Raw genomic sequence first — 26,077 nt, forward strand, 5'->3', positions numbered from 1 at the left:
TGAGGCAGGGGGGGTGGAGGCGCGGCTTCAGCTCTGGGTTATGCATCAGAAGGGTATGCTTTGATGAATAGGTGGGTTTTTAGTGCCCGTTTGAAGCTTAGCAAGGTTGGGGAGAGTCTAATGGAGCGAGGGAGTGCGTTCCACTGAAGGGGTGCAGCACGGGCAAAATCCTGAACTCGTGCATGGGAAGCAGTAACCAGGGCGGTGGAGAGGCGACGGTCATTAGTCGACCGTAGGGGGCGGGAGGGAGTATGAAGGGAAAGGAGGTTGGAGATGTAGGGAGCAGTGGAATTAGAGATGGCCTTGTATGTGAGGGTGAGGAGTTTGAAGAGGATTCTGTAGGGGAATGGGAGCCAGTGTAGATTTTGTTGAAGGGGAGTGGCAGATGTGGTGCGGCGTGAGAGAAAGATGAGCCTAGCTGCGGAGTTCAGGACAGATTGGAGGGGAGCAAGATGGGAGCAAGCGAGGCCAGTGAGGAGGACATTGCAGTAGTCAAGTCGTGAGATGACCAGTGAGTGGATGATGAGTTTAGTTGCACTCTGGGAGAGATATGGCCTGATACGAGCAATGTTGCGTAGCTGGAAACGACAGGATTGTGCCAGAGCTTGGATGTGGGGTGCAAAGGAGAGGGAGGAGTCAAGAGTGACGCCCAGGCAGCGGAGTTGGGGAACGGGGGAGATGGTGGTGTTGTCAACAATGATGGAGATATTGGTCGGGGGTGTTGCTCTGGATGGGGGGAAGATGATGAGTTCCGTTTTATCCATGTTGAGCTTTAGAGAGCGTTCAGACATCCAGGAGGAGATTGCAGAGAGGCAGCTCGAAACCTGAGAGAGGACAGAGGGGGACAGATCAGGAGATGAGAGGTACAGTTGTGTGTCATCAGCATAGAGGTGGTATTGAAGGCCAAATGAGTTAATGAGCGCACCCAGGGAAGAGGTATACAGGGAGAACAGAAGGGGTCCAAGGACAGAACCCTGAGGGACACCAACAGGAAGGATGGAAGGGTGTGAGGTGGTGCTTGAGGCAGACACAGAGAAGGAGCGGTTAGTGAGGTAAGAAGAAAACCAGTCAAGGACAGTGCTAGAGAGGCCAGCGTTTTGGAGTGTGCCGAGAAGGAGAGGATGATCTACGGTATCAAAGGCAGCAGAGAGGTCCAGAAGGATGAGCAGAGAGAAGTGGCCCCTGGATTTGGCCGAAAGCAGGTCATTGGTGACTTTTACCAGGGCAGTCTCAGTTGAGTGGAGTGGGCGAAAGCCAGATTGTAGTGGATCGAGGATGGAGTTGTCAGAGAGGTAGCTTGTGAGACGGCTGTAGACTAGTCGTTCAAGTAATTTGGAGGCGAAAGGGAGAAGAGAGATGGGGCGGTAGTTAGTGGGTGATGAGGGGTCGAGGTTGGGTTTTTTGAGAATAGGTGAGACCAGAGCATGTTTGAATGGTGAGGGGAAGATGCCGGTGGAGAGGGACAGGTTAAAGAGGTGAGCAAGGTGGGAGCAGGCAGTGGGGGAGAGGGAGCGGAGAAGACGGGAGGGGAGGGGGTCCAGGGGGCAGGTGGTGGGGGTGGAGGATAAGATGAGGGAGTGGACTTCCTTTTCTGAAGTCGGATGGAAGGAGGACAGGGTGGGATAGATGGAGGGGAGGGATGGAGGGGTCAGGGGGGTAGCAGAGGGGTGACGGCGGGAGATGTAGTGTCGGATATCCTCAATTTTGGAGATGAAGAAGGAGGCAAAGTCAGTGGCAGTGAGGGATGATGGGAGGGGAGGAGGACGGGGGCGAAGGAGAGTGTTGAAAGTTTCAAAGAGACGGCGTGGACAGGAGGACTGAGAAGAGATGAGTGCTTGGAAAAAGGATTGCTTGGCGAGGGAAAGAGCAGAGCTGTGGGAGGAGAGAATAAACTTGAAATGGAGGAAGTCCGGCAGAGAGTGAGATTTCCTCCAGGAGCGCTCAGCGGAGCGTGAGCATTTTTGTAAGAAACGTGTTAGTTTGGTGTGCCAGGGTTGGGGTTTGGAGCGGCGGAGGGGGACAGAGGAGAGGGGGGCCACAGAGTCGAGAGCAGTGGTTAGGGAAGAGTTATAGAAGGTGGCTGCCTGGTTGGGGCAAGTCATAGTGGAAAGAGGAGAGAGGAAAGTCTCGAGGGAGGACATGAAAGTGGGGTTGAGAGACCCAAGATTGCGTCTGGTGGTGGTGGGTCTGGGCGTGGAGAGGAGGAGGGAGGATGAGAGGGTGAAAGAAAGCAGATGGTGGTCAGAGAGAGGGAAGGGAGAGTTTGAGAAATCAGAGAGATCACATCGGTGGGTAAAGACAAGGTCGAGGGAGTGGCCGAGATTGTGAGTAGCGGTGGAGGTCCATTGAGAAAGTCCAAAGGATGTGGAAAGGGCGAGAAGATTAGTAGAAGCGGCATTAGTGATGTCAATAGGGATGTTAAAGTCTCCGAGGATGACAGAGGGGAGGTCAGAGGAGAGAAAGTGGGGAAGCCAGGCAGCAAAGTTGTCACAGAGGAAACCCCAGTCCCTGACAAGAGGGTTCATATGTATGGGGAAAAAAGGCAGGTGGTGACCTTCCCCCCTTCACACGAGCTAAATGAGTTATGTGAAAAGGCTTGGGAATCTCCAGATAAAAAACTGCAGATTTCCAAACGGATGCTTATGGCGTATCCCTTCCTGCCAACGGACAGGTTATGCTGGGAATCCTCCCCTAGGGTGGACAAAGCTTTAACACGCTTATCCAAGAGGGTAGCCCTGCCATCACAGGATACGGCCACCCTAAAAGATGCTGCGGATAGAAAGCAAGAGGGTACCCTGAAGTCCATTTATACACATTCAGGTACCTTACTAAGGCCGGCAATTGCGTCGGCCTGGGTGTGTAGTGCTGTAGCAGCATGGACGGATACCTTATCTGAGGAACTTGATACCTTAGACAAGGATACTATATTAATGACCCTGGGGCATATAAAAGACGCTGTCCTATATATGAGAGATGCTCAAAGAGACATTAGCCTACTGGGCTCTAGAATAAATGCAATGTCGATTTCTGCCAGAAGGGTCCTGTGGACTCGGCAATGGACAGGTGATGCCGACTCAAAAAGGCACATGGAGGTTTTACCTTACAAGGGTGAGGAATTGTTTGGGGAGGGTCTCTCGGACCTGGTCTCCACAGCTACTGCTGGAAAGTCAAATTTTTTGCCTTATGTTTCCTCACAGCCTAAGAAAGCACCGTATTACCAAATGCAGTTCTTTCGATCACAAAAAGGCAAGAAAGTCCGAGGTGCGTTCTTTCTTGCCAGAGGCAGGGGCAGAGGAAGGAAGCTGCACAACACAGCTAGTTCCCAGGAACAGAAGTCCTCCCCGGCTTCCACTAAATCCACCGCATGACGCTGGGGCTCCACAGGCGGAGCCAGGCCCGGTGGGGGCGCATCTCCGAAATTTCAGCCACAAGTGGGTTCACTCACAGGTGGATCCCTGGGCAATAGATATTGTGTCTCAGGGATACAAGCTGGAATTCGAGGAGATGCCCCCTCACCGATACCTCAGATCGGCCCTGCCAGCTTCCCCCTTAGAGAGGGAAATAGTGTTAGCTGCAATTCACAAATTGTATCTTCAACAGGTGGTGGTCAAGGTTCCCCTCCTTCAACGAGGAAAGGGTTATTATTCGACCATGTTTGTGGTACCGAAACCGGACGGTTCGGTCAGACCCATATTGAATTTAAAATCCCTGAACATATACCTGAAAAGGTTCAAGTTCAAGATGGAATCGCTCAGAGCGGTCATCGCAAGCCTGGAAGGGGGGGATTTTATGGTGTCTCTGGACGTAAAGGATATATACCTTCATGTCCCCATTTATCCACCTCATCAGGCGTACCTCAGATTTGTGGTACAGGATTGCCATTACCAATTTCAGACGTTGCCGTTTGGTCTATCCACGGCACCGAGAATTTTTACCAAGGTAATGGCAGAAATGATGGTACTCCTGCGGAAGCAAGGGGTCACAATTATCCCATACTTGGACGATCTCCTCGTAAAGGTGAGGTCCAGAGAGCAGTTGCTGATCAGCGTAGCACGCTCTCTGGAAGTGTTACGACAACACGGCTGGATTCTAAATATTCCAAAGTCGCAGTTGATTCCTACGACTCGTCTGCCCTTCCTGGGCATGATTCTGGACACAGACCAGAAGAGGGTTTATCTCCCGATGGAGAAGGCTCAAGAGCTCATGACACTGGTCAGAAACCTATTGAAACCAAAACAGGTGTCGGTGCATCACTGCACGCGAGTCCTGGGAAAGATGGTGGCATCATACGAGGCCATTCCCTTCGGCAGGTTCCATGCGAGGACCTTTCAGTGGGATCTACTGGACAAATGGTCCGGATCACATCTTCAGATGCATCGGTTAATCACCCTATCCCCCAGGGCCAGGGTGTCTCTCCTGTGGTGGCTGCAGAGTGCTCACCTCCTCGAGGGCCGCAGATTCGGCATTCAGGACTGGGTCCTGGTGACCACGGATGCAAGCCTCCGAGGGTGGGGGGCAGTCACACAGGGAAGAAATTTCCAAGGTCTGTGGTCAAGTCAGGAGACTTGCCTCCACATCAACATCCTGGAACTAAGGGCCATATACAACGCCCTACGCCAAGCGGAGTCCCTACTTCGCGACCACCCGGTTCTGATTCAGTAAGACAACATCACCGCAGTGGCTCATGTAAACCGCCAAGGCGGCACAAGGAGCAGGGTGGCGATGGTAGAAGCCACCAGAATTCTTCGCTGGGCGGAGAATCACGTAAGCGCACTGTCAGCAGTGTTCATTCCGGGAGTGGACAACTGGGAAGCAGACTTCCTCAGCAGGCACGACCTCCACCCGGGAGAATGGGGACTTCATCAATAAGTCTTCGCGCAGGTTGCAAGTCGGTGGGAGCTGCCACAGGTGGATATGATGGCATCCCGCCTCAACAAAAAGCTACAGAAGTATTGCGCCAGGTCAAGAGACCCTCGGGCGATAGCTGTGGATGCACTGGTGACGCCGTGGGTGTTCCAGACGGTCTATGTATTTCCTCCTCTTCCTCTCATACCCAAGGTGCTGAGAATCATAAGAAAAAGAGGAGTGAGAACAATAATCATTGTTCCGGATTGGCCAAGAAGGACTTGGTATCCAGATCTGCAAGAAATGCTCACAGAGGACCCGTGGCCTCTGCCTCTAAGACAGGACTTGTTGCAACAGGGGCCCTGTCTGTTCCAAGACTTACCGCGGCTGCGTTTGACGGCATGGCGGTTAAACGCCGGATCCTAGCAGAAAAAGGCATTCCGGATGAGGTCATTCCTACGCTGATAAAGGCTAGGAAGGACGTGACGGCTCAACATTATCACCGTATATGGCGAAAATATGTTGCTTGGTGTGAGGCCAGGAATGCCCCTACGGAGGAATTCCAGCTGGGCCGTTTCCTTCACTTCCTACAGTCGGGAGTGACTTTGGGCCTAAAATTGGGTTCCATTAAGGTCCAGATTTCGGCCCTATCCATTTTCTTTCAAAAAGAACTGGCTTCTCTGCCTGAAGTTCAGACGTTTGTAAAGGGAGTGCTGCATCTTCAGCCCCCTTTTGTGCCTCCAGTGGCACCTTGGGATCTTAACGTGGTGTTGAGTTTCCTGAAATCACACTGGTTTGAACCACTCAAGACGGTGGAATTGAAATATCTCACCTGGAAGGTGGTCATGCTACTAGCCTTGGCTTCGGCTAGGCGTGTGTCAGAATTGGCGGCTTTGTCACATCAAAGCCCTTATCTGGTTTTCCATGCGGATAGAGCAGAATTGCGGACCCGCCCACAATTTCTGCCTAAAGTGGTTTCATCCTTTCATATAAACCAACCTATTGTGGTGCCTGTGGCTACTAATGACTTGGAGGATTCCGAGTTACTGGATGTGGTCAGGGCTTTGAAGGTTTATGTAGCCAGAACGGCTAGGGTCAGGAAAACATAATCTTTGTTTATCCTGTATGCTTCCAACAAGCTTGGGGCGCCTGCTTCTAAGCAGACTATTGCTCGCTGGATCTGTAACATGATTCAGCAGGCTCATTCTGCGGCTGGATTGCCGCTGCCTAAATCAGTTAAGGCCCATTCCACAAGGAAGGTGGGCTCTTCTTGGGCGGCTGCCCGAGGGGTCTCGGCATTACAGCTTTGCCGAGCGGCTACTTGGTCAGGTTCAAACACCTTTGCAAAGTTCTACAAGTTTGATACCCTGGCTGAGGAGGACCTTGTGTTTGCTCATTCGGTGCTGCAGAGTCATCCGCACTCTCCCGCCCGTTTGGGAGCTTTGGTATAATTCCCATGGTCCTTACGGAGTCCCCAGCATCCACTAGGACGTTTGAGATAATAAGATTTTACTTACCGGTAAATCTATTTCTCGTAGTCCGTAGTGGATGCTGGGCGCCCGTCCCAAGTGCGGACTTCTTCTGCAATGCTTGTATATAGTTATTGCTTCAATAAGGGTTATATTATAGTTGCATCAGCGTTGAGCTGATGCTCTGTTGTTGTTCATACTGTTAACTGGGTAAGGTTATCACAAGTTATACGGGGTGATTGGTGTGGCTGGTATGTATCTTGCCCTGGATTACCAAAATCCTTTCCTTGTACTGTCAGCTCTTCCGGGCACAGTTTCTCTAACTGAGGTCTGGAGGAGGGTCATAGAGGGAGGAGCCAGAGCACACCAGAATCCAAATTCTTTCTTAAAGTGCCCATGTCTCCTGCGGAGCCCGTCTATTCCCCATGATCCTTACGGAGTCCCCAGCATCCACTACGGACTACGAGAAATAGATTTACCGGTAAGTAAAATCTTATTTTATGCCTCTTTATGCCTAATAAGGATTGTTAAATTGTGCAGAGAGTTAGATTTGGGTGGGGGGTGTTCAAACTGAAATCTAAATTTCAGTGTAAAAATAAAGCAGCCAGTATTTACCCTGCACAGAAACAATATAACCCACCCAAATCTAACTCTCTCTGAATATGTTACATCTGCCACCCCTGCAGTGCACATGGGGGGTCATTCCGAGTTGTTCGCTCGACAGCAGATTTTAGCAGCATTGCACACGCTAGGCCGCCGCCCTCTGGGAGTGTATCCTAGCTTATCAGAATTGCGAACGAAAGATTAGCAGAATTGCGTATAGAAATTTCTTAGCAGTTTCTGAGTAGCTCGAGACTTACTCCTACACTGCGATCAGCTCAGCCCGTTTCGTTCCTGGTTTGACGTCACAAACACGCCCTGCGTTCGGTCAGCCAGTCCCCCGTTTCTCCAGACACTCCCGCGTTTTATCCTGGCACGCCTGCGTTTTTCCGCACACTCCCAGAAAACGGTCAGTTTCCGCCCAGACACACCCACTTCCTGTCAATCACACTCCGATCACTTCAACAATGAAAATTCTTCGTTCGTACGTGAGTAAATCTACTTAGTTTTGTGCTAAAATACTTAGCGCATGCGCACTGCGTACCATGCGCATGCGCATTTTTGCCTTAATCGCTCCGTTGCGAAAATCAGCAACGAGTGAACAATTCGGAATGACCCCCATGGTTTTGACCATTAGTGTGCTTTTTTGGGTTGTTAACAAACCTGAATAGCTCCAGTTGTCCTCAGACTAATCTAACTGTAGATGAGAACATTCCATACAGATGCAACTAACACAAATATCACTAATTCTTTCTCAGTCTGTAGCATAGACACGTACTGGATTTCCTTGTTGTGCAGTTAGAAAATGTTTTATTAATTGTCTTTAATATTTGTTTTATTTTTATTTTTTATTTTATTAATATGCATTTTGCTGTGGCATATTGCTTGCTACAAATGAGTGGGTCCCTCTATTCTTTGTAATAATTTAAAAACAGTAACATAAAAAGAGATTTGACGACAGAGAAGAACCACTTGGCCCATCTAGTCTGCCCATGTACTGTACATACACACACTTACACACAGGAGTTATTTTTGTTTTATGTTGGGATCCAAGTAACCTATCAGTATATTTTCGGATTGTTGGAGGAAACCGGAGTACACGGAGGAAACCCACTCAAGAACATGGAGAATATACAAACTCCACATGGGCCATGGTGGGAATCAGGGCTGTGACCTCAGGGCTGGGAGGCAGTAATGCTAACTATTACACCATCCGTACCAGTGGTGCACACAGGGGGGGTTTCTTAGTACCCAGACCTCCACACATACACACACCATTTTTTTTTTTTAAATGTCATAGAGCCACCTGCAGTGGCATGCGATTTAAACCTCAACCCATTTGACCACATCCTTTTTAAAGACCCATGGGTTGTGCAGCAGATCCCTTCTCGTTGTGTGTCTTAGCACGCAGTGGCTCTGAGCTCCGACTCCGTTCCTCCTCTCGGTGCTGCTTCCAAAGAGGAATCTTCATAATGGCATAACATCTGATGCTGATCCTTATTGCGTATTGGATACCAGATAGTCCGGCACTCCACAAATAGATTGGAGACTGCTCTGGTGCCCTCTGTTACAATTAAAGCAGGTATTCCGTGGAATGATCGACGGAACTCAGAGTTTTTAAAAATTATTATATTGTTATATTGAAGGTCACATAAAGATACTGAAGTTTCTGGGCGCAGTTGCATCTTTATCAAGGTGTATTACTCATGCATTAACAAGGCAGACTGTACATAGGGAAGAACAATAGTTCAGAAGGGAAGAACATGATGAATGGTCACTTAGGGAAGACAGTAGTCCATGTCATGTGATTTATAGAATTAGGGAACTTGATTTTTGCAAAGCACATTGGCCCACATTCTGAGTTGATCGCTCGCTAGCTACTTTTTGCAGCCGTGCAAATGTATAGTCACCGCCCACGAGGGAGTGTATTTTCGCTTTGCAAGTGTGCGATCACATGTGCAGCTGAGCAGGCCGAAAAAGTTTTTTGCAGTTTCTGAGTAGCTCTGAACTTACTCAGCCCTTGCGATGACTTCAGCCTGTCCGGTCCCGGAATAGACGTCAGACACCCTTCCTGCAAACGCCTGGACATGCCTGCATTTTCCCTACCACTCCCAGAAAACGGTCAGTTGACATCCATAAACGCCCTCTTTCTGTTATCCTCCTTGCGAATGGAATCATCGCTAGAAGCATTGCACAGCAACAATGCTGTTTGTACCCGTACGACTCGCCTGCGCATTGCGGTACATAAACATGCGCAGTAGTAACCTGATCGCTGCGCTGTGAAAATTTGTTCCTCAGCCTGGATTATAGTTAAGCCCTTCAAGTTTCTATATGGTGATACATTTTTAGAATGGAGATTGCTCTTTCTATCTATCTATCTATCTATCTATCTATCTATCTATCTATCTATCTACAGTGGGTTAACGGACCCAGCATATACTGATTTTCAGTCCTGTTCTTGGCTCCATCACTCTCTAGAAACCCCCTCCTGTATATCCTGCATTTGCCCCATGCGTACTGCTCTACCGTAGTCTCACATACATTCCTGCAGAAAAGGCAAATATTCTATAAAGTGTTTAGTTAACTTTATCGCAGTACAAAATGGCTGATTTTATTGTATATAGATGAAAGGTGTACTTTAAATAATCTGTTTTTGTTTTGCAAAAAGTCCATCACCTCTGATTCCAGCAGGAAACATTTTTGGCTAACACCAGATGAGAACAAATGCTAGCACACTGTAAAATTGCTGAGATGAAACATGTATCGGTCGATTGAAAGAATATTTAGAACAGTAGACAATATTTTTACTGCAGATAGCAAAATTATGCAAATATCTCAGTTTTCATTTTAGTCTAATATTAGTCAATATTTTAGTCATAACTTTTACAGTTTAATAATACTGTAATGGTTTTTGCTGAATTTCTCTAAAATTCTTTGGAAGTTAGCATACCTTTAGCTATGTATTTAGTAATCTAGGCTCAGTAGGGTGAGAATGTGTTGCATACTGAGTCTGACTTCCTGTAGTACTCCCATATACTGTATCATATACAAATTAATGCTTTAAGTTTGTTAGAACAAATAAGTATAGTACACAATCATATTTCCTTCACAGCAGGTCATATTTTCTGCAAATATCTGAACACATAATTGTTCTTTAAAAAATGTAAAACCCTACTTTCGGTGGCAATTTTAACAAGGATTTACATTTTAATTTTAGTCTGAGTCGCTTTTTTTTTTTTTGCTTTGTTTTAGTCAAGATTTTGACAGTGGATTTGTTTTAATTTTAGTTTAATTTTGACAAAATAAACACTGCGAGGTTGCTTTTCTACAAAATGCGATCTGGGAGAAGTGTGTGAAAAAGTGGGTTAACCATCATGGACCCAAAAAAAGTGACAACTGAGATAGCAGGACCTTATAGAAGGCTATTAGTGGTCATAAGGAAAATACTGGAAGGTTTTAAGAGGCGCCAAACGGCTGATTTTTAGCACTTTTTATTACTAGCGTAAAAATGGGTTGAGCCTTTAGTGACAGCAGCTGTATCTGTGTTTGTTCGTCCACTCAGGTGCACATATCCAGCCAGTACATGGTCAGGCCAAACAGACAGTTTACATGGGATTCTACGTAGTGTAGTCATATAATGACAGTATGTTCAGATAAATCTCTGCCCTTGTCTATCAAAATGTAGTACTTGCCCATAGACTCTTAGATGAGCAGTGTCACACTCCGAAGTTTTCTACCTTTGCGATGTCTGTCCTGGCTGGCGCAGAGGTCCATGTGCGCTGTTTCCACACATCGCTCCCAGCTCAAGCAGAGGTCCGCTGACGCTGATTCCACATGAGTTTCCAGCAGCTGCCACTGTCTCTGTGTATTGCACTTCACAGCATTTGCTGTCCGCTGTCTCCGCATTGATCCTCCTTTTTATCCACTTCCTGGTGTTTGGACCTAAGCTAAAGATCCCTCCAAAAATGGATCTGGGCACTGCCATCTTGATTTCTGTCAGCTGATCTTCCAGTAACCAATCCAAGAGCTACTTCACATCAGCTGATCGCAGCATCATGTTCTAAAAGGATCATAGAGTAACTTCTACTTCAGCTGAGACTGTATGCACGTTAATCTATTCCATTTAGTGTTGTCTGTTTGCTAAGCGATGAAAAAGAAAAAGATTTTACTAGACCATTAATATGTAATTCCTTTTCATTGTCCTACATCCCTAAATAGTTGTCTCGGTTGCAACATACAGTACCCCTGAATAAATATGAGGTATTAGAGTTTATAGTTAACATAACTCAGAGCCTGATTCAGAGATAGATAGAGTTCCACAGCATGTAGATTTCCGTTTATCAGGAATCTGCGTCTGCGCATGGTCTGTTCTCCGCATGCACAGAGAGGGCATTGCGATACTGCCCATAGTTCTGCTCTTCCGATGCCTGATTGACAGGCAACAGCGTTGAGGGAGAGGGGAAGCCTGCGTTCCTGGAATGGGGGAACATCTCCCCCATTTTCTTGGAGGGGAGAGACAAAGGTCTGCATGGTTTATGGCCTTCCAGACCCCCCTTCTGTTGGCCAGCTGAGAGTTGGATCCCAGTTTGCGCTGTCAGCCACAGTGCCCGGGATCACAGCTACATGCAGGAGGCGTCTCTTCTACTAATACATCTCGTGCATGTTACGCCTTCAAACTGGACAGTAAATCGAATCCGCTTACAATCTGCTTTGACCTTCTATCCATCTCAATCAGGCCCTCAGTTGGGCCATCTTATCTGATAAAGCAGTTGTGCACATAGTAATTATGGCCCTGATTCTGAGTTGCACACAGCAGCGTCTATTAACAGTCGTCCGTCTGGCAGTTTATGTAAATGCCAAAACAAACTCCTTTCCCAGTGTACATCCGTGTGGCAGAGTGTGCAGTGACTGCGACGCCCACTTTCAGCATTCGTGCTCACTGTAATCCCGATTGGTACGTCCTTATACGCCACCATCAGCTGCACTATTGAAATTGCAACAGCCCCGTGGCAGGTGCAGTTTCTCTGTCTGACCATGGTTTGCTCTGCCTGCAGCTGTGTGTATGTGAATGCAGCAGCTTACAGTGACATTCCTGCAGCACTCTCATAATTTGCCCTCTGAGCGGCTCATTTCTGCTCGCACTAGTAGCTACCTCCCACTTACCACCTATCATTTTTTGCCACATGTCTGATAACGTGTCAATCAATCACAACAGCACCTTTGTGTGCACTCTGTGTAACGCATGCGGAGTAGGGGTTTAAACACATTTTTGCGCATACATGGTTGCAAATAATTGCTCAAATAAGAGAACATCGACATTGCGTGCGACTCACAACCAGGCCCTATATATCATCTGTTTATTGATAATTATTTTTCATGTCTGTTAGTACATAACATGTTGACTAAATCATAAAAAGAATCATAGTTTTTTTTCCCAGACCCCTTAAAAATCCTCAGAGGCTGCCTTCAAAGCTAATGCCACTCTGATTTTTTCTTGATTTAAATACAAGGACTTCGGAGCCAAACAAAATATTTTATATAAATGCAAAGAGAGAGGAAGAGAGAGAAAAGGAGATAGAGAGAGAGCTGGGGGCGTGTTCTATCTGAACTCTAACAAAACATTTGCTAGAAAATGTGCAGAGCGAGAGAGATGCATGTCCTAGCTGAACTCTACGTTACAGAGGCAGAACTCTGGGAGGCAACGGAGTCAGCTGCCGCCGGGCTCCTGCTTTGAAGGGGGGCACCTCTCCTCCTGTTCTATGTGTTCAGCGACATTAATCAATAAAAATTGACAGCAGCCGGTATCTCTTCCGTAGCCAACTTCCCCACTAGTCACTGCACCTTACAACAGACACCTTACTGATGAAGCTATTTGCTCCTATAAAGGAAGCATGAGAATACTAACTATATGAAGTTATTTCTCTGATAATTACAAGTAACTACATATAGTTATAATTCTCACACTTCTCCATCAGTAAGGTGCATGCTTCCAGTGTAATAGGTTGTGGGTTCTAATCCTGGATATGACACTTGCAAATTAATTGTCAGAGAAATCAGCATTGGGAGTTACTGAGCAGATCTATGTAGGGTGTGGCTGGACCCCTACATAGATCTGCCTAGTTGCAACGGTTTTGTAGTAGCGTCATATAGTTAGAATCTGCAAGTGTGTGTGTGTGTGTGTGTGTGTGTGTGTGTGTGTGTGTGTGTGTGTGTGTGTGTGTGTGTATATATATATATATATATACAGTATATATATATATATATATATGGGCACCAATATTTTCCTTGCCTCCGGGCAACTGGGTCAAACTTACGCCGCTGCTACGTTATATGGTAAAAATAACGCTGGCCAGTATTTGTGTACTACAGTACATGCAAAAGGAGCCTGTATTTTCCCCTCATGCAAGAAAAAAAAATTTAGTTGTACTCTTTGCATAACAACATTGATTGCCCAGGTGCCATTTTTTTATTTTTTGTTCTTTGCTCCCACCTTTGAATGCACCCACAGAGTTTTTCTTTAATTATCTTGTTTTCATTTATATGGCAAATGTTGAAGGTTATGACATCTAGATTCTAGAAGCATATACCAATAGTAATAACTGTGTTCTCTTCTGGATTTAATCAGGGAGGACCTTATCATGACATGCATCCAGATGATGGGGCCTCCTCCAAAGAAAACCGCCATATGTACAATGACACAGTTCCTAGGAGGGTTGGCAGCTTCTACAGAGGTAAAACTGGTAGACTCTACTGCCATCATTATTATACTTATACAGGTTGAGTATCCCATATCCAAATATTCCGAAATACGGAATATTCCGAAATACGGACTTTTTTGAGTGAGAGTGAAATAGTGAAACCTTTGTTTTTTGATGGCTCAATGTACACAAACTTTGTTTAATACACAAAGTTATTAAAAATATTGTATTAAATGACCTTCAGGCTGTGTGTATAAGGTGTATATGAAACATAAATAAATTGTGTGAATGTAGACACACTTTGTTTAATGCACAAAGTTATAAAAAATATTGGCTAAAATTGACTTCAGGCTATGTGTATAAGGTGTATATGAAACACAAATGCATTCTGTGCTTAGATTTAGGTCCCATCACCATGATATCTCATTATGGTATGCAATTATTCCAAAATACGGAAAAATCCGATATCCAAAATACCTCTGGTCCCAAGCATTTTGGATAAGGGATACTCAACCTGTACTTCTAAACGGTCTAGGAAAATGTTAATAAAGACACATATTCCAGGTTTGTTGTTTTTAAGGTGTATCTGGAGCTGAGGGCACATAGAAGTGTTTCCAATGTCTACATGCATCTTATAAATATGTGTAAACTTTTCTTAGCTCAGTTCAATTACATTCTAGGTTTTTTCAAAATTTATATTAGTGTTCTTGGAGAGTCGGACATACATTATGGCCCTGATCAGGGGCGTAGCCAGAACTTTGTGGGCCCCATAGCAACTTTTTGATGGGGCCCCTGACCCAATGCTTCAAGAGAGACAGCTCTCCACAGCAATTGTTAACTTGTATGCCCCATAATAGTGCCCTAGTTCATTTTCTGAACCATAGTAGTGCCTTAGATCACATTATTTCACATTGTAGGGCCACCAGTACACATTATGCAACAATTCACAGTTCCATTAGTTCATCTTATTCCACACTATAGTGCCTTCACTTTATACTGTGCCACAATACAGTGCCGCAGTTCATATGTTGTAACATTATAATGCCCTCCAGTTCATTTTATAACACATTACAATGTGCAGGTCCAGGGGCATAACTGGATATATTGTAGGTCCCAAGGCAAAAATTCTAAGTTCCCCTGTGTACCACCCAATGGTGACAAACGTATGTAACACAGGTAACTTTGACAAGGAACGTGGCCCCCTCTCAGCTCTGGGCCCCATAGCAGCTGCACTACCTGCACCTATGGTAGCTAAGCCCTTGGCCCTAATTCATATTTGTGCACAAATCCGAAGGTTTGAGTCCTTACAGCCCTCCAACCCCCCTTGAAAATGAATGTTTTCAGGGGATATCCTGCTAATATTATTTGATAAATAGGCCTCAGAGTCTTGAACATCTAACTTTCATTAATGAATATCTTGTTGATACAGTATTTTTCTTATTAGTTTTTGCGTTGTTGTTTTTAGTTTTTTCTTGTGTTGTGCGTGCTCTTGAAATATATATATTTTTATCTGCTCAGTTCCGTCACCTCGTCCAGAGGGAACATTTCATGAAAACAGTGTGTCAAATCGCAGTTCTTCTCACCCAGCTGACAGCAGCGCAGGAACAAATCACTCGAAGAGACAAACTACTTTCGATCCCTGGTGAGCACACCTATTCATTTATCATCTTTCTCTGTTTGTACTTTTTTAGAACTGTTAATGCGAGTAGACCTGAATCTGGTAGTGTTATGCATTTATGTGTGGTATCTCCCGCAGCAACCAAGCATATGCTTGCTGTCATTTCCTGCATATCCGCCAATGGGGCTAATTCAGAGTTGATCGTAGATGTGCTAAATTTGACATGCAGGGGGGGCTAATCACGGGCTAAGCACGGGGCTAATCCGTCCCGCATGTCAGGCCCTACCCTCCCCGCACAAGTACAAAAGCATCGCACAGCGGCGATGCTTTTGTACTTGACAAGTAGCTCCCTACCTGTTTAGCTTCTGCGCGCTGGCAGGGAGCTACTTGTCGCATCCCGGGTCGCATCAACTGTGTGTGACGTCACGCAGCCGCTGCGGCCCGCCCCCTACATGGTCCAGGCACGCCTGCAATGCCCGGACTGCGCCCCCAAAATGGCGGCCGGCGGCCTGCCTAGCGAACGCCTCTGCTTGTCAATCAGGCAGAGGTGATTGCTGGGCAGAGATGCCGATCACATCTCTGGCATGCGCAGGCTCACTGCGGTGCCGGCGCATGCGCAGTACAGACCTGATCGCCCGCTGTGCGAAAATGCACAGCACTGATCAGGTCTGAATTAGCCCCGCAGTCTTAGCCAACAGTTTTGCTATCACACAGCCATGCTTTAAACATAGGTTGAAGGTTAGTAGTCAAACAATTATTACATAATTTAGGCTAAACTGAAACAGTGAGAGGGGTTTTAAGTTAATTTCTAGGGCCAAAATACAAATGATTCTATTCAGGAGAAGGTACTTCTGGGAAACCCAGTTCATTTAATGGTTATAAAAAGCTTTATTTATCATTCCAATCCATCATTTAAATGCTAAGCAGGATCTCCCTTAGTATGCACTAATAAGCCCTAATAAGGCTGATAGTCTGCATACATCTGCATACATCCCTAATGCAAATACTGTTTTGTTGTATGCCTGATTATGCACAGTATGCACCTGTGCTCATCTATAAGCACAAACATTTGCCATCCAAGATGGTGATGTTTGTAGGGATCGAAAATGTTGGACTCTCCAACAGGAGGAGCTGGACAGATCCAGGAGTGTTCCTTAGCAAGCGTGAGATACAGGTTGAGTCTCCCTTATCCAAAATGCTTGGGACCAGAGGTATTTTGGATATGGGATTTTTCCGTATTTTGGAATAATTGCATACCATAATGAGATATCATGGTGATGGGACCTAAATCTAACCACAGAATGCATTTATGTTACATATACACCTTATACACACAGCCTGAAGGTAATTTTAGCCAATATTTTTTATAACTTTGGAGGTCATTCCGAGTTGTTCGCTCGCAAGGCGATTTTAGCAGTATTGCACACGCTAAGCCGCCGCCTACTGGGAGTGAATCTTAGCATCTTAAAATTGCGAACGACGTATTCGCAATATTGCAATTACACACCTCGTAGCAGTTTCTGAGTAGCTTCAGACTTACTCGGCATCTGCGATCAGTTCAGTGCTTGTCGTTCCTGGTTTGACGTCACAAACACACCCAGCGTTCGCCCAGACACTCCTCCGTTTCTCCGGCCACTCCTGCGTTTTTTCCGGAAACGGTAGCGTTTTTTCCCACACGCCCATAAAACGGCCTGTTTCCGCCCAGTAACACCCATTTCCTGTCAATCACACTACGATCGCCTGAGCGAAGAAAAAGCCGTGAGTAAAAATCCAAACTTCATAGCAGATTTACTTGGCGCAGTCGCAGTGCGGACATTGCGCATGTGCACTAAGCGGAAAATCGCTGCGATGCGAAGATTTTTACCGAGTGAACAACTCGGAATGAGGGCCTTTGTGCATTAAACAAAGTGTGTCTACATTCACACAATTCATTTATGTTTCATATACACCTTATACACACATCCTGAAGGTCATTTAATACACTATTTTTTATAACTTTGTGTATTAAACAAAGTTTGTGTACATTGAGCCATCAAAAAACAAAGGTTTCACTATCTCAATCTCACTCAAAAAAGTCTGTATTTCGGAATATTCCATATTTCGGAATATTTGGATATGGGATACTCAACCTGTATATGTTTACAAGATAAAGAAGTGCAGGAGGCACATTTTGTAGGACATTTATGGGGCTTTTGTGTGTTGGGCATCCTCCAAATTGTCTCCTCACTCACATGATTAACGTACCCTCATAAATTAATCTAAAACCTGCCTGCATTTTAGGAAATAGTAAATTGATGGCGGGTAGTACTAAAGTGGCAGTAGGTTCAACACTGAAGGAACCTGTTTTCAGAGTGGCACTCATGCACTTTTTGAAGTGGACCCCACAATATAGGTATATTCCCTATCATGGCAGCAGTTCCAAGAATCCGGAAGCTGCATGTACCTTGACAGGCGCTGTGCTGGCAAATAGAACATTTCTCCAAATGAAAAGTCAGCACTGCAGGATGACATTTTTGTGATTCACACAAGAGCCATTGGAGCAGATGTATTGAGCCAGGAGAAGTGATAAAGCACTGATAAGTGGAAGGTGATAACGCACCAACCAATCATTACGAGTTTGAAAAATGACAGTAAGGAGCTGATTGTCTGGTTTGTAATCACCTTCCGCTTATCACTGCTTTATCACTTCTCCAGGCTTAATACATCTGCCCTTTGTGTCTATGTGGCATCCTGTTTCAGCACTTGCCCATATCTGACTCTAAGGGGGTAATATAATTAAGTGTGATTTTGATGGCAAGTTGAAACTCCCCACAAATTGTTGGTGATTTTGGCGTCCAAACTGCCAGATGTAATACCCAGTAGTTTGGAGAGCCAAAATGAAATGTTTAGCAATTGCAGGTGGTTTTGAAAAAGCCAAACTGGCCATAAAATGGCTCTGGCGAACGACATGGCAATGTCTGGCAAGAACCTAATAAGAGGCGATATTCCTCATATGTGTTAAAATGGCAATAATTAATACTTAAATATTAAAGGACTAATATTAGTAAATTATTATTATTTTTAATTAGGGCCATAATAGTTAATTATGGTAGCATGTGCATGCTATTCCTTGTAGTGCCACCAGTGTTCAATATTATTAGTGCTTTCAATATTCATTTGTGTCCTATCTCTCCCAATAATTAATTTACTATTAATATTGGTTCCTATTATCTATTTAATATATTGTTCATTTCATAAAAAATAGAGTCTTAGTTAGTGGTTGTATTAAATTGCCCCATATAATAAATTAATTAAATAATTGTGCCCCCATAAATATATGGATTCATTGTTTTGGCCCCTTTATTACATACAAATTTATGGCATTTACTACGAGTCTCTTAGCAAATGAGTGCTTAATTACTATTCTCAATGGGATTTGTAACACATTTGACACCATTTTATTATATACATACTGTAGTTGGTGTTTAATTGCACCATATGTATCCATCTCTGCCAAGGATATATATAGCAGTTCTTACGCATGTTAGTAGATGCAAATAAGCAGCAAAAAAAGATTCTACTGTAACTGCTGAATTATTTATAACTTCAAAGAGTCCTGCGGAGACGGACCTCATAACAAAGAGAAACCAATATGGTGTGTAACGTTCAGAAAAATGTTTTAAAGGTATTTTAAATTAACACAACATACAGCGACACATTATTTGAGCATCTATGATAGGTGACCTAGGTAATCACGTGTCATAATGTTATATACTATATTGGTTCCTATGGGTCGATAGCATCAGATAGCCACCTTGAAAGTGTAAAGAATGGAATAATAATTTCTCTAACGTCCTAGTGGATGCTGGGGACTCCGTCAGGACCATGGGGAATAGCGGGCTCCGCAGGAGACAGGGCACATCTAAAAAGCTTTTTAGGTCACATGGTGTGTACTGGCTCCTCCCCCTATGACCCTCCTCCAAGCCTCAGTTAGGTTTTTGTGCCCGTCCGAGAAGGGTGCAAACTGGATGGCTCTCTTAAGGAGCTGTTTAGTAAAGTTTTTTTTTAGGTTTCTAATCAGTGATTCCTGCTGGCGACAGGATCACTGCAACGAGGGACTTAGGGGAGAGACTTGCTACTCACCTGCGTGCAGGAGGATTGAAGTTTTAGGCTACTGGACACTGAGCTCCAGAGGGAGTCGGAACACAGGTCAGCCTGGGGTTCGTCCCGGAGCCGCGCCGCCGATCCCCCTTACAGACGCTGAAGAAAGACGGCGGAACGGAGGTCCGGAAACAGGCGGCAGAAGACTTCACAGTCTTCAGAGAGGTAGCGCACAGCACTGCAGCTGTGCGCCATTGTTGCTACACGGCTCACTGACACGGTCACGGAGGGTGCAGGGCGCTGCTGGGGGCGCCCTGGGCAGCAATATAAATACCTATTTGGCAAATAAATACATCACATATAGCCATTAAGGCTATATGTATGTATTTAACCCAGGCCAGTTTTCCTAATAACCGGGAGAAAAGCCCGCCGTGAAAGGGGCGGAGCTTATTCTCCTCAGCACTCAGCGCCATTTTCCTGACCAGCTCCGCTGGTGAGGAAGGCTCCCACTCTCCCCTGCACTACAGAAACAGGGTTAAAGAGAAGGGGGGCATAAATTGGCGATATAATTATATATTAAGAGCCCATATATAGAAACAACACCTTCTAGGGTTGTTATATACATTATGGCGCTTTTGGTGTGTGCTGGCAAACTCTCCCTCTGTCTCCCCAAAGGGCTAGTGGGTCCTGTCCTCTATCAGAGCATTCCCTGTATGTGTGTGCTGTAGGTCGGTACGTGTGTGTCGACATGTATGAGGAAAATGTTGGTGAGGAGACGGAGAAAATTGCCTGTAATGGTGATGTCACTCTCTAGGGAGTCGACACCAGAATGGATGGCTTACTTATGGAATTACGTGATAATGTCAACACGCTGCAAGCCGGTTGACGACATGAGACAGCCGGCGGACAAATTAGTATCGGTCCAGGCGTCTCAGACACCGTCAGGGGCTTGTAAAAACGCCCATTTACCTCAGTCGGTCGACAGACACTGACACGGACACTGACCCCAGTGTCGACGGTGAAGAAACAAACGTATTTTTCCTTTAGGGCCACAAGTTACATGTTAAGGGCAATGAAGGAGGTGTTACGTATTTCTGATACCACAAGTACCACAAATAAGGGTATTTTGTAGGGTGGGAATAAACTACTTGTAGTTTTGCCTGAATCAGATAAATTAAATGAAGTGTGTGATGATACGTGGGGTTCCTCCGATAGAAAGTTATGGGCGGTATACCCTTTTTCCCGCCAGTAGTAAGGGCGAGTTGGAAAACACACCTTAGGGTGGACAAGGCGCTCACACGCATATAAAAAACATGGCGTTACCGTTTCCAGATACGGCCGCCCTCAAGGAGCCAGCTGATAGGAAGCTGAAAAATATCATAACAGTATATACACACATACTGGTGTTATACTACGACCAGCAATCGCCTCAGCCTGGATGTGCAGCGCTGAGGGGGCTTGGTCGGATTTCCTGACTGAAAATTTTGATACCCTTGACAGGGACAGGATTTTATTGTCTATAGAGCATTTTAGGGATGCATTTCTATATATGTGTGATGCGCAGAGGCATATTTGCATTCTGGCATCAAAGAATAAATGTGATGTACATATCTGCCAGACGAAGACACGACAGTGGTCAGGTGAGGCAGATTCCAGACGGCATATGGAAGTATTGCCGTATAAAGGGGCGGTCCATTGGACCTGGTGGCCATGGCAACAGCTGAAAAATCCACCTTTTGTTACCCCGAGTCACATATTGGCAGAAAAGGACACAGTCTTTTCAGTCTCAGTCCTTTCGTCCCCATACGGGCAGGCGGGCGAAGGCCAGTCATATCTGCCCAGGGGGAGAGGAAAGGGAAGAAGACTGCAGCAAGCAGCTCATTCCCAGGAACAGAAGCTCCTCACGGCTTCTGCCAAGTCCGCAGCATAACGCTGGGGCCGTACAAGCGGACTCAGGTGCGGTAGGGGGTCATCTCAAGAGTTTCAGCAACACTCGCAAGGGAACTCCGGGATCCTACATGTAATATCCCAGGTGTACATTGGAAATTCGAGACGTCTCCCCCTCACACAATTCACAGGCTGTATTCCCAGCAGGTGATAATCAAAGTACCCTTCTTACAACAAGGAAGGGGGTAGTATTCCACACTATATTGTGGTACTGAAGCCAACCGGCTCGGTGAGATCTGAAATATTTGAACACTTACATACAAGCGTTCAAATCAAGATGGAGTCACTCGGAGCAGTGATAGCGAACCAGGAAGAAGGGGACGATATGATGTCACTGGATATCAGGGACCTTTACTTACAGGTCCAAATTTGCCCTTCTCACCAAGGGTACTTCAGGTTCCTGGTACAGAACTGTCACTATCAGTTCAGACGCTGCCGTTTGGATGGTCCACGGCGCCCCGGGTCTTTACCAAGGTAATGGCCGGAATGATGATTTTTCTTAAAAGAAACATGGACGCTTTCCTGATAAGGGCAAGGTCCAGAGAACAGTTGGAGGTCGGAGTAGCACTATCTTAAGTAGTTCTACGACAGCACGAGTGGATTCTAAATATTCCAAAATCGCAGTTTTTTCCGACGACACGTCTACTGTTCCTAGGGAAGATTCTGGACACAGTCCAGAAAAACGTGTTTCTCCCAGTGGAGAAAACCAGGGAGTTATCCGAGCTAATCGGGATCCTCCTAAAACCAGGAAAAGTGTCAGTGCATCATTGCACAAGAGTCCTGGTAAAAATGGTGGCTTATTACGAAGCAATTCCATTCGGCAGATTTCCCGCAAGAACTCTTCAGTGGGATCTGCTGGACAAATGGTCCGGATCGCATCCTCAGATGCATCAGCGGATAACCCTATATCCAAGGAAAAGGGTGTCTCTCCTGTGGTGATTACAGAGTGCTCATCTTCTAGAGGGCCGCAGATTCGGCATTCAGGATTGGATGCCGGTGACCACGGAGGCCAGCCTGAGAGGCTGGGGAACAGTCACACAGGGAAAAAATTTCCAGGGAAGTGTGATTAAGTCTGGAGAATTCTCTCCGCATAAATAAGCTTAGAGCAAATTTATAATGCTCTAAACTTAGCTAGACCTCTGCTTCAAGGTCAGCCGGTATTGATCCAGTGGGATAACATCACGGCAGTCGCCCACGTAAACAGAAGGGCGGCACAAGAAGCAGGAGGGCAGTGAAAACTGCAAGGATTTTTCGCTAGGCGGAAAATCATGTGATAGCACTGTCAGCAGTTTTCTTTCCGGGAGTGGACGACTGGGAAGCAGACTTCCTCAGCAGGCATGACCTCCACCCGGGAGAGTGGAAACTTCATAGGGAAGTTTTTCAACATGATTGTGGACCGTTGGCAAAGACCAAAGGTGGACATGATGGCGTCCCGCCCGAACAAAAACGGGACAGGTATTCCGCCAGGTCATGAGACCTTCAGGCGATAGCTGTGGATGTTCTGGTAACACCGTGGGTGTACCAGTCTGTGTATGTGTTCCCTCCTCTGTTTCTCATAACCAGGGTATTGAGAATTATAAGACATAGAGGAGTATGAACTATACTAGTGGCTCCGGATTGGCCAAGAGGGACTTGGTACCCGGAACTTCAAGAAATGCTCACAGAGGACTAAGGGCCTGGGGAGCTAAGAAGGGACTTGATTCAGCAAGTACCATGTCTATTCCAAGACTTACCGCAGGCTGCGTTTGACGGCATGGCGGTTGAATGCCGGATCCTGAGGGGAAAAGGCATTCCATAAGAGGTCATACCTACCCTGGTCAAAGCCAGGAAGGAGGTGACCGCACAACGTCATCACCACATGTGGTGAAAATATGTTGCGTGGGTGAGGCCAGGAAGGCTCCACGACGGAAATTCAACTAGGTCGATTTCTACACTTCCTGAAAACAGGAGTGTTTTGGACCTCAAATTGGGGTTCATTAACATTTAAATTTCGGCCCTGTAGATTTTCTTCCAGAAAGAATTGACTTCAGTTCCTGAAGTCCAGATTGTAAAGGATGTATTGCATATACAGCTTTTTTGTGCCCCTAGGGGCACCGTGAGATCTCAACATAGTGTTGGGATTTCTTAAAATCATATTGGTTTGAACCGCTCAAATCTGTGGATTTGAAATATCTCACATGGAAAGTGACCATGCTGTTGACAAATATCTCACATGGGAAGTGACCATGTTGTTAGCCCTGGCCTCGGCCAGGCGATTGTCAGAATGGGCGGCTTTGTCTTACAAAAGCCCATATTAAAAATTTTCCATTTGAACAGGACAGAACTGGGACTCGTCTCCAGTTTCTTCATGAAGGGGTGTCAGCGTTTTCACCTGAAACAACCTCTTGGGGTGCCTGCGGCTACTAGGGACTTGGAGGACTCCAAGTTACTAGACGTGGTCAGGGCCCTAAAAAATATATAAATATATATATATATATAGTTAGGACGGCTGGAGTCAGAAAGTCTGACTTGCTGTTTATACTGTATACACCCAACAAGCTGGGTGCTCATGCTTCTAAGCAGTCTATTGCACGCTGGATTTGTAGTACAATTCAGCTTGCACATTCTGTGGCAGGCCTGCCACAGACGAAATATGTAGATGCCCATTCCACAAGGAAGGTGGGCTCATCCTGGGCGGCTGCCCGAGGAGTCTCGGCATTACAACTTTGCCGAGCAGCTACGTGGTCAGGGGAGAACACGTTTGTAAAATTTTACAAATTTTGATACTCTGGCTAAGGAGGACCTGGAGTTCTCTCATTCGGTGCTGCAGAGTCATCCGCACTCTCCCGCCCGTTTGGGAGCTTTGGTATAATCCCCATGGTCCTGACGGAGTCCCCAGCATCCACTAGGACGTTAGAGAAAATAAGAATTTACTTACCGATAATTCTATTTCTCGTAGTCCGTAGTGGATGCTGGGCGCCCATCCCAAGTGCGGATTGTCTGCAATGCTTGTACATAGTTATTGTTACAAAAATCGGGTTATTACTATTGTTGTGAGCCATCTTTTCGGAGGCTACTTCGTTTTGTTATCATACTGTTAACTGGGTTCAGATCACAAGTTGTACGGTGTGATTGGTGTGGCTGGTATGAGTCTTACCCGGGATTCAAGATCCTTCCTTATTGTGTACGCTCGTCCGGGCACAGTACCTAACTGAGGCTTGAAGGAGGGTCATAGGGGGAGGAGCCAGTACACACCATGTGACCTAAAAAGCTTTTTAGATGTGCCCTGTCTCCTGCGGAGCCCGCTATTCCCCATGGTCCTGACGGAGTCCCCAGCATCCACTACGGACTACGAGAAATAGAATTATCGGTAAGTAAATTCTTATTATTGTGTGTACAGTATCCTGTAGCACAGGGGTGGGCAATAAGTCTAGCACATGCTCATGTGTCTGGAGTAAACCCTAGCAGTTGACCAATCAAAGCCAACTGGCCTGATTCTGAGTCAGACGCAACTGTGAAAATGGACCATCTCCCATTTTTGGAGCCAACTGCACATGCGTCTCAACTGCAAAACACAGTGTGCGAATGCGCTGCACCATGTCTCCAAAGTTACTAGTAGGTGCAAACGGAGACTAGAATGAATTTGTGAGTTTCTGGGAGCCAACTCCACTGGTGAGTATTAAGACACACAGAGCTGCTATTTGTAGACACGGGTGTGTATGTACAGCTCCATGTATACGGGAAAGGGTTTGCTGTTTCTGATGGGTTTCTTGTGTCTAGCATGGGGTTGCAGTACTAATGATTGCAGTTGCATCTGCAGACACTAGAACAGTGGGCGGGATAGGCTTACACATGCACAGATTTGATTGTCACATTAGCACCTGAAAGCGAGTACATTGCCACGACTGTAGGGAAAAGCGGCTGCAGAAGTGTAGATCTCAGACTCAGGCCCAATATGTGTGGATCCACTGTCACATGCAAGGCTCAAGAGACTAAAACAGAGAATGGAGGGAGATAGAAAGTGGACGAGGTCTGAGAGGTAAGAAGGTGTGGCATGGAGCCCTGGCACCTGAACAAGGCGAACGCTTTGATGTCCCCTCCCCCCCATTACTGAAGCGTGCCATATGCCGTTTCCATGCACCCAGACCTCCTCACATGTCGTGAGACCAGTAGAGATGTGCACCGGAAATTTTTCGGGTTTTGTGTTTTGGTTTTGGGTTCGGTTCCGCGGCCGTGTTTTGGGTTCGAACGCGTTTTGGCAAAACCTCACCGAATTTTTTTTGTTGGATTCGGGTGTGTTTTGGATTCGGGTGTTTTTATCAAAAAACCCTAAAAAACAGCTTAAATCATAGAATTTGGGGGTCATTTTGATCCCAAAGTATTATTAACCTCAATAACCATAATTTCCACTCATTTTCAGTCTATTCTGAACACCTCACACCTCACAATATTATTTTTAGTCCTAAAATTTGCACCGAGGTCGCTGGATGACTAAGCTCAGCGACCCAAGTGGCCGACACAAACACCTGGCCCATCTAGGAGTGGCACTGCAGTGTCACGCAGGATGGCCATTCCAAAAAAACACTCCCCAAACAGCACATGACGCAAAGAAAAAAAGGCGCAATGAGGTAGCTGTGTGACTAAGCTCAGCGACCCAAGTGGCCGACACAAACACCTGGCCCATCTAGGAGTGGCACTGCAGTGTCAGGCAGGATGGCCCTTCCAAAAAATACTCCCCAAACAGCACATGACGCAAAGAAGAAAAAAGAGGCGCAATGAGGTAGCTGTGTGACTAAGCTCAGGGACCCTAGTGGCCGACACAAACACCTGGCCCATCTAGG

At 46.0% G+C, this 26,077-nt stretch overlaps 1 protein-coding gene across 10 annotated transcripts in view; it reads left to right on the plus strand.

The window, feature by feature from the left end:
• CDKL5 (cyclin dependent kinase like 5) overlaps window positions 1–26,077 on the plus strand; it is an 850,075-nt gene that overhangs the window by 765,144 nt on the left and 58,854 nt on the right. For all 10 annotated transcript variants that reach the window (XM_063955716.1, XM_063955713.1, XM_063955718.1 and 7 more), the window contains 2 exons: window positions 13,540–13,645; window positions 15,131–15,254. In XM_063955716.1, coding sequence (XP_063811786.1) covers window positions 13,540–13,645; window positions 15,131–15,254 — 230 coding nt within the window. The remainder of the gene's footprint in view (window positions 1–13,539; window positions 13,646–15,130; window positions 15,255–26,077) is intronic.

Source organism: Pseudophryne corroboree, chromosome 2 (genome assembly GCF_028390025.1).
Source record: "Pseudophryne corroboree isolate aPseCor3 chromosome 2, aPseCor3.hap2, whole genome shotgun sequence".
Classification (NCBI taxonomy): Eukaryota; Metazoa; Chordata; class Amphibia; order Anura; family Myobatrachidae; genus Pseudophryne; species Pseudophryne corroboree.